Below are 9675 nucleotides of genomic sequence, written 5' to 3' on the forward strand. Positions count from 1 at the left end.
CGGCACCTCTCCAGAGCACCACGAGTGTTCATAAAGCCATGCCAGGGGACTTGCAATGACCCCAGCGAGTTCCTTCAGGACTCTAGGGTGAAGATTATCCGGGCCAGCTGACTTAAAAACGTTTGCGTTGATGGTTTACACCGGTGGTTTGGGTGAGGCTAGCGGGGTTGGAGGAGGCCTCATAGGGGACCCATGGTAGCGTGGGACCCCAGTGCCAGAGTAGACACAGCACTGGGGGTGCATGGACCCCAGCCCCAGTGTGAACTTGGTAACCCCCAGAGCAAAGGGGGCAGTGAGAAGCCCCAGGGCATGGGGACAGTGAGAAGCCCAGAGCAAAAGGGGTAGCATGCTGAGAGATGAGGGCTGCAGAGAGCCTGGGCACCTGTGGGGGGCGTGCTGAGAGACAGACCAAACAACATCCGGTACATCTGTGAGGGTTGTGGCATGGTACAGGGATGGTTGGAGCCATGCATAGCCCATAAGGCTGGGGTGCTCAGGACCCCCTTTATAGAAGCAAAGACGCAGGGTAGGAGCACTGTGACCAGGAAGACAAGAGAGGCAGCCTCCCTTTAATATTTATGATCAAGATGTGTCAGGCGAGAACGAAGGGTGCCTTATAGGCAAACTGGACACAGTGAGGGGTGTTGGTGAGAGCACAGTGACCTCTAGGCCGCCCCCGCCTGGTACATCCATCATCTCTGCTGCAGTTCACTGGACAAAACATGTTATCCGGTGCCTTGCCCACTGGTCTCCAGGACCTTAGGCTAGAAATAGACATGGACAAATGCAGCAGGTCTGCCATGCCATGATGTGTCATGGCACAACTGATCTGCTTCATTTGGGCGAAACGCGTCATCCCTTGTCCTGCCTATTGAAGGTGTGGGACAAGGGGCAATATGTTCTCGTGGGGCTCAAGGGGCCTGGTCCTGCTCACCCCATGAATTCCCAGGCAGGATCAGGCTCCTCAAGCCTTTAAGGCACCTGCCCAGCTTTCCCACTTACCTAGATGCAACCCCAGTGGCAGGTCTGGGTGAGTGGGTCCCAGTCTGGAAGCATATGGCACCTGGGATTCCCCAGGTCCTTTGCCTCCAAGCTAGGACCTGCATGGGTCTTCCCCACTTATGAAGACATTCCCCCAAGATCCTGAGGTGGGTTTAAGTGGGAAATCCTGTCTTCCCCCCCACTTACAGAGGGATGGCCTGAGATTCCCTCAGTGCACCTCTCTCTAAGCAGAGAGCCAACAGACATCCACCACAATAAAGCAGCAGAATTTATTACTACCTTTTGTTGCACCACTGATTTGTCTCATGTGGCATGACAAAGGGTAGGGACATCCATTTGCTCACCATTTGTACCCCATAAACATTTTTATGGGGGACACAAATGGATGTCAGGCCACATCTGTTTCTACCAAGTGAAGAAAGCTGGTCAGGGGTTCCTGGGGCTTGATCCTGAGCAGGTGCATAGGATCAGGTCCCTCAAGCCATTAAGAGCAACTGCCTGGGGATGCTGGAGAGTGCAGACAGCTCCAGGATGCTTGCACTCATGCCATAAAGCTAATAGACATCTGCCACAAGGAAGCAGCAGAAACTATTGCTGCCTTCTGTCAGGGGCCATGAATTTAGGCACCTGTGGTGTGACAAATGATACACACGTCTGTATACAAGTGAATGAGTAAAAATTGTTATAGCAACACAAAGGAGACATCTATTTATGCTCAGCAAGACTGGCAAGTTAGTAACCAAAATTAAGCATTAAGACACGCGAGTTCCCAATTCTGTTTCCCTACAGGTAAGATGATGGGTGGCTGAAGTACTTTCAAACAGCAAAGATTTGAGGATGAAAGTTTCTTAAATGTTTCTGTAGGCCTTGGATTTACAAAATTCTAGCTGGCCAGCTGTGGAGATACAACTTCAAGATTAACTCCAGATAGGAGACATTGATATTTTAAAATCATTTTAGCAGCATGGTCATAATCCAAGCCCTCTTCTTCCACTCTGAAAACAGGATTTTCTTTTTCCAACTGAAATACCACATCAGAATTCAATACTAGTTTCCTAATGGCAGCAAAATGCATGAACCAAAAAAACCCACACAGACTCTTCGCGAGGCCAGTCTCTCCTCAGGACATATAGCAGAGAGTCGCAAAAGATGACATTTTGGTGTCTCCTCCCTTGCCCTGGGAAGGACACCTGGAGCACTGAAAGGAGCAGAGTAAAGAATATGTCTTTATTAGCCCTCTGCTAATTTTACTTCTTGATTATTCAAAGGAAACCAACCATTTACTTGATTCATAAAAAGTACTGGGCCTGATTCTCCAACACTTTGTCGCTTATGTTGTCAATAACTGGAGGTGACAGTGGGTTAAAAAAAAAAAAAAAAGTGATATCGAGTCACAGTAGTAACTTTGCTTGCTGCAAATGGCTACACAAGGGGCAAAGGGGATGGAGAATGTGGCTTACTAGATTTTCTCTTGCGTGTTAAATTACTAAACTCTCACGTACAGCACAACGTCACTTGGAGTTCAGAGGACCCCAGGAGTCCATAAAAGGTATTGCAGGGTGTTCCAGATGGTCAGCTGGTGTGAACTTTCACAGTGCTACTGATTTCAATTAAGCCATAATGATGTACAAAAGTTGAGAGTCCACCTGCAGTCACCCTAAGTGAACACAGCCTATGCGCCTCAGACTCCAATGGAGATAAGAAATGACCCTAATTTTGATTTAACAAATGATCTGAGAACTCCAAGAGACAGGTGAAATCAAGGCTTCCAGGCAGAGTGTCGCACACTATTTTAAAACACTTCTTTGATATTTGCTGATTTCATGCAATTAAATAGCACACAATCAGTTTGCTAACAGGGGTCTCTAAGAAAGGTCTCTCAGAATAACTAACACATGATTTCCCCTCCAGTGACTTATTAGTATCAGTCATCAGAATGAATGAGGACATTTTTCCCTGTCTTTGTTGTCATCAGAAAGACATTTTTCAAATGTAATATAAGTAACTATTTTCTTATAACAACAAGCTCATTTTAATACAGATACTCCAAAATTGTTTCCTATCTACATCTAAATGTTTCCTACCTATATCTACATCTAAATCTGCACACAATATGCAGAGTATAATAAAACACATTTCCACAGACTCAGAATTTCAATATGCATTATACCCCAACTAAAAAACAAACTAATATTAAACAATTCCTTCCTTTTACCCAACATGGCTGAAATATTAGGACTGCATGGCATGTACATTTTACTTGTTCTGAAGTAAGACAACCCCAATTCAAGAAAGGATAGATTTTGGCTCATGCTTATTCAACAAAGCACTTAAGTCTCATTTGACTTCCAGATGGGTTAAGTGTATGCTTAAGTCCTTTGCTGACTAAGGATACTTTCCCAAATTGAGAACAGAGTGCACTGGTTACAGGAATTCAAGGTTATCAGCAGAAATTAACCCCACTGGTAGGATAGCTGGAAGCTTCCATCTCCAAGGTTACTTCACTATGAACTGGTTTGTGATTTAATGCAAAGTGTAAACCCAGCGTAACACTGAAAATATCATCCAGCATTCTTCTTGGTTATAGCACTAACAGGAAAAGACCAATCCCAATGGCAGAATACAGTAACCAATGTCAGGTACAGTTCACCTTTTCATTTTTACAACCTATTAAAGAGGCAGTTACTTTATTTTATTTTCTAACTTTGTAATAGGAATAATGGCCTCCAAGCCTGGCATTTCCTGGCAGGTAATGACTGCTTGGGTTAAAAAGGCCAAACCCTCAGAGCTCATCCACGCCAGTCATAAATTATGTGGAAATCTCTGATTTGGAGATCGTTACTACTTTAAAGAACCTCGCTGGGAAATAGTACAGTATAATAAAGAACTTACTTTGCTTTAGACACAGTGAACTGTACAGATGGAAAAAGAGTTGTTAGTAGAGAAGCATTAATCCATGGACAGCTGGACTTGGATTTAGACCAAAAGGACTGAGCTTGTGGGGAAACAGCACCCCCCTTCCCCCACAGCTGACATGTTAGGTAGGATGTTTGTCTGAACCAACTGCCTGTAGACTAACCACCTTACCCTAAGGTGAAGCCCCAATGACCTTAGTAACAATTTGCACAAGTACAGACCTATGCTTCAAAGCTCCAGGTAGGACAAGGACCCCAGCATTCACATCTCAGTAGGTAGAAATATGGAAGGAAACTATCAGATCTGGCAGAAAGGCTGGAGAAGTTATCGTTGTGCCTAAGTCACAACTCCATGGAAAAAGAAGATTGTTTGCAGCCAAGGCAAAAGGAAAGTTACAGGAACAGAGTGCATTCTGCACAGTGCAAGATGTCTAGCTCTTTTTATGCTTCCAATTCCTGTAAATTTATAGTCACGGAGCCTTAAAACTTACCAGTCCCAAGACAGGAACATCTTGAAGAGGAACTTAGTGTAAATTCCAATGACAGGACAGGTGGGATTTTAATGATGTTTCATCCAACCAGAATGCTCTTAAAAGATATTTAAAGAGCCATACTGTTCTCTAAATAAATGCATGTTCCCTTTGAATTAGTCCTAGGCAAACAAACTTTTACCAAGTTTAACAGCTATTTGTGGGCATGTGAGAGCCTGATGATTTCAAATGCTCTCGAGATGTAGTGACTGGAGCTGCCCTGCCAGTGAACCTCAGTATTCATCATTTGCTTTGCCACACACAGCCTCTCTCGAGTAAAGCCAGCAAACTGTGACAAAGTGAATGGTAAGCAGTCAGGCTGAAAGCAAAACACTGCTTAAGCTACAACATGCCCAAGTCTCCAGCACTGGTTTTCCTTTTGCCTTATATGTGCTCTGAATTTATTTATAAAATACATATTTTAAAGTCTTGAACCAGGGGGTGCCTATGTCTTATTTGAAAATTATCAATGCTATGCCTTGCACACACAACACATGATTGTTCCATGAAATGCGCTTCTGTAGGATATTACCATGACCAGTTCTTTAAAACTTATGTAAAACTTTATTATACATTGTTTGGAATATTAAAACAGCCAAGATAAAACAAAGAGCTCTATCAATTCCTGTGCTTTCCAGTTAAGAATCAGCCTCCTTACTGAGGTAGAGACAAATTCCATTTTCTCCTCCAAGCATAGTGTATAAAACTAGGTAAACAGTAAGAATTTAAATGAATGCTTTACAAAGACACTTTTAGCCACACTCTCAGATAGGTTTCCAGGTTAAAAAAAAAAAAGTGTTAGATCCCAATTTTGCAAAACCCTTTCTGTGCTCACAGGACTACTTACATGCTCAGAGCTTATGCTTATAAGCATTTGCAGAATCAGATACACAGCCTGTTCTAGAGAGAGCCACTCTGGATTTAGGTGGTGTGTCTACCCTTCAGGCTCCAAAAATATCATATTTTCTTTAATGAAACAACCACTCTGCCTCCAAAAAACAGCTGCTGGAAATTGTCGTGGGCATTATGTGCGAGAAATATGGTAAGAGCAGTTCTGCCTTACTAAGTAAAAGTGAAATTAAATCTTCAGGGAACTAACACAATTCAGCTCCTTCCCTAGCTGCTGCCACTCAGTTACTTACCATAAAGGAAAGATCTCTTGCTTTTCATTCTGCCTTTCAAAAAACAAAAGTCTATATTTTACCCCAGGGCTTGTCTTATGAGAGAAAATACATTACTAGAATCAAGTAAAACGAGTGGAGATGGTCCCTTTTTTGCTGGAGTTGGCTTCAAATATTTCTCCTTGAACCTAGTATCAGTTAAAATTCCCCATTTGATTAATCTCGACAGCATTACATCCTCGAAAAAGATAAAACAAATGAATTTAACATATGCCTCATGCCATCTTCTCACTTACATATTTACTCTTCAGGTCTGTGGCTGCCTGTTGGTAAGCTGGCATCATTCTCTTACACACACCGCACCCTGGGCAAAAAGAAAATGAAGATGGTGAACATCTCACCATTTATCCATATTAGTCAAATTAATCTTTCAGGTCCTAATTCTAGAAGTAGCAGCATGACAAGAGGTAGCACAATGAACTAGAAGTAGTTTCAGGTTTTTGGTCCAACATTCATTGAAATGCTTAACATTTGAAACAGCATTCCCAACCACCACTTCCCCTCAAATAAAATGATCAGAACAGCTCTGCGCAGCCTTTATTAAACACATCTCTCCACTTCCACTTAATAAATACACTCCCAGTGCTGGAAGTAAGCCCTGCTCACAGCCTCTCTTTAGCAGAGCTAGACAGGAAGGTTAAAATTAAAGACTGCCCAGAGATGTGCTCATTCACATTCTAATTAGACTCAGAACAAGCAGATTCAATTAACCGAGGCTTCTCCTCATTCTAATTAGAACCGTCTGGCATTGCCTCGGGTGTCATGTAGATTAAGCCCCACCCCACGTTTCAAAATGGCTGTGGGCGCTTCAACTAAAGCTTGTCAAATTAGCTTTAGTTAGTGTCCCATGGCCATTTTGAAATGTGGTGGGGCTGCAATGGTGAGCTGTTTTAACTGGAGTGACTCTCTGGGAACCACTCCAGTTAAAATGCCTCCCCCCAAGCACATGTATAGACAGCCAAAAAGCCTGATCCTGTACACCAGGGGTCAGCACCTTTTTTGGGTAGGGTGCCAGAAACACCCACAACCTTGACTTGTAAGATCTTGGCGTGCCAGGGGCGGATGGCAGGAGAGCGGCAAGGGGCCCAATCCTTGTTGTGGGAGCAGTCCCAGCAGCTTCCCTGCCCAAGGTGTGCATACCCAGCCAAATGCCTTTGCATGCCATGCTCTGCCACCCATGCCAGGAGCTGCCTACCCCTGCTCCAAGCAATAAATACTCCCCTGGAACGTTCAAAATGTATTAACCTCTCTTCTGTATCAAGGGAAAGGCCTTCACTTGCCAAAATCCAAGCTCCAAACTTGGGCTCCAGTGCACAAGCAAATCCGAAACCAGTCTTTTGCACGTTAAAATGAGTCCTCTTCATATTTAACTTAGTTTTAGCAAGCATCAGGAATTGAATTGGAGGCACCTCTCCTGAATATATTAAAAAGACACTGGAAGACCAGTAGTGCTATCCCGATTGCCTAAGGAAGAAGTTGGTTCAAAGAAGAGCCTCTAGTAACACATGGAAACCCCAAATGCTGGGCAAGAGACAAGGCAGATTTGCCAGGGAAAAGAGAGTGAAGACATGTGGCTGGAATGTGCTGTAGGAGGCTAAGTAGATTAGAAAATAAATCGCCTTGTAAACCAGAGGGTTTTACTGTTGCCAAGTAAAGCGAAATATGGGGGCAGGGCAGTGACTAAGCTGTTATGCATCAAAGAAGAGATGTCTTTGAGCTACTCCTGGGACCACAGTGATGATAGCCAGATTTATCTTCCAGGCAATGGCACAGCAGGAAAACAATGATCAGTAGTGCTGTAGGTTACATGAGAAATATCTGCTACTGTTGCCTGGAAATTTTGGCAACAAGGATTCCGGTCGGCCTCATCAATGAATGTCTGCTCCAGCTTGGAGAAATGCCTTTTTTACAAGAGAGAAGGACTCCAGCTCCCATGACCATCCTAACCCTGCCCTCTGAGATTGTCAATACCACAGAGGATTGGTGCCAGTTCAAATGAAGGTGATTTCACAATGTACATGGCACAACCACCCATTTCACCAAAGCCTGAACCAATATAAACTAAATTAATCTGATGCAGTCCACTCAACAGCTGGTTTCAGCTCCTAGACACTTCAGTCTATTGCCTTCATGTTCACTACCACATCAGCAGCAAGGGTGCCTTTGCTTTCTACTTCTCATCCCACCAACTCACCTTGAGCGTCCAACAGCCCTGGCTACTATCCTCCCTCTTCCCATCCTCCACCTTTTTAAAAAGTTGCACTCTTCTAGATTCCCTTTAGAAAATAAAGGTGTGCCTTCAAAAACATCACCTAACCTACCGTCTTCCCTCCCTTGAGCTCTGAACTCAGTCCCACTGCTGCCTTGTGTGGATCCACCCTACGCTGACTATAAAATTGCTCTCACCAATGGTGTTACACTGATTGAAAACATGAATGCGGGGTAGGTGATCTTCTACAGATCAAACATTTTGGCCTCATCTCAGGTGTTCACATTTGTGCTGGCCATGTGAAACAAGCTGAGTAGGCACTAGTCTTTTGTAAAAACAATGGCTGCAACTACATCACAAGAGACCTAGGCATTTTACTCCACTTTCATCACCAGTATTTGACAATAATGACGTCCATTATCATCATCATTATTTTCATGATCATTATTTGACCAGTGCAGTCTTTCCTGCCTAGAGGAGGGGGGTTGCACCTGATGATCTCACGAGGTCCCTTCCAGCCCTAAACTTCTGTGAGAATCATGAGATCCATCTTCTAACAGTATATTTTTTCTCCTGTGTGGGTTGTGTTATTTTTGTTTTTTAAGTTGTGCCAAGAACACCTAACTTCTGCAAAGCAGTTGCACATATGACCCTGCAGCTCTGGCGTACGTGTATATTTGTGTTGTATTGCTCCTCCACATGCATTGCAAACAAATCTGGTCCCTGCCATATGCTTTATTCGTGCATTTTCCCTGTATGCTTTAGAGTGAATTTCTATATCAAATGCACTTGTGCTCTTTTGCTGCTTGTTAATAGTTCCATTTCAAAAACCAAGTTTATAATAGTACTAACCATATTTTATACTACAAATATTTTACATTGGACACTGCAAGATGAAGCCTATTTTCTGCAATAATCCTGCAAACACTAGTTACAGAACTAAATCTGGACTCCAGCTAGTCCACCTGCTCAGTTGGGTCTAACTTGGCTTCGTTATACAGATTCAGGAGAGCAGCCTATGCTTTTACATGGCGGCTAATTTGTCAGAAAAAACACATCTTCTCCCCAAGTAATATTTTTAAGCAAGTTGCAGTATTCCTGAAAGTGCAAGAAACTGCCTGGCAGTCACCATCTTCCCACCCACAGGATGTACCGAGTCTCTCTAAAGCTTATTGGAACATACAGAGAAATTACATAAGTGAAGGGTGGTAGGAGACTTGCCACATATTGGTGGTTTTGCATCAACTATCTGATGGGTCTGCTCTTATCTCACAATAGGAAGCTAAACCAGTGCAGCTTACCCCCGTTTATAAATATGTTCTTCTATCTATACCTTATGAAGCTGCCACAATATAGCCAAATGGAAAGTTTCACTATCTTTAATTTCTCTGCAGTAGTACCCAATTCCAAGAAAGCTTAGACACACTGCAAATGCCTTCATCATTCCTTCCGAGACTCAGAGATTTCGGTTTAATTTCTTGCCAGAGGTTACATTTTCTTCCAACACAGGTTAATAAGTGTGAAACACAGGAGTGCTGGTAAGAGGCTCATCTTGATTTCCTGCTCCCAGCTACATGACATAGGTCAGAGCTACAAGAGGTTACCCCTGTCACAAGACAGCAGGCAATATCCTCAGAGTCTAATAACCAACACAGTACTGTGATTCCTGAATGAGGTTGGTCTTCCCAGGGTAAGTGGAATGAGGAAAGAATGAAAAGAAAAAGTGGGGGGGAAAACAAAAATCAAGTTAAGAAGTTAGTATTAAATAAAAAAATGAGGAAATTAAGATGTGAGAAATCAGAGATGGGTAAAAAAAAAAAAAAAAAAAAAAAAAAAAA

At 43.1% G+C, this 9675-nt stretch overlaps 1 protein-coding gene across 3 annotated transcripts in view; it reads right to left on the reverse strand.

Annotated features, from left to right (window-relative positions):
• The window catches only part of PDIA5 (protein disulfide isomerase family A member 5), a 159462-nt gene that overhangs the window by 97503 nt on the left and 52284 nt on the right, over positions 1 to 9675 (reverse strand). For all 3 annotated transcript variants that reach the window (XM_019522578.1, XM_019522579.1, XM_019522581.1), the window contains exon 8: positions 5865 to 5932. In XM_019522578.1, coding sequence (XP_019378123.1) covers positions 5865 to 5932 — 68 coding nt within the window. The remainder of the gene's footprint in view (positions 1 to 5864; positions 5933 to 9675) is intronic.

This window comes from Gavialis gangeticus, unplaced genomic scaffold, assembly GCF_001723915.1.
Source record: "Gavialis gangeticus isolate Ggan-Ray unplaced genomic scaffold, GavGan_comp1, whole genome shotgun sequence".
Lineage (NCBI taxonomy): Eukaryota > Metazoa > Chordata > Crocodylia > Gavialidae > Gavialis > Gavialis gangeticus.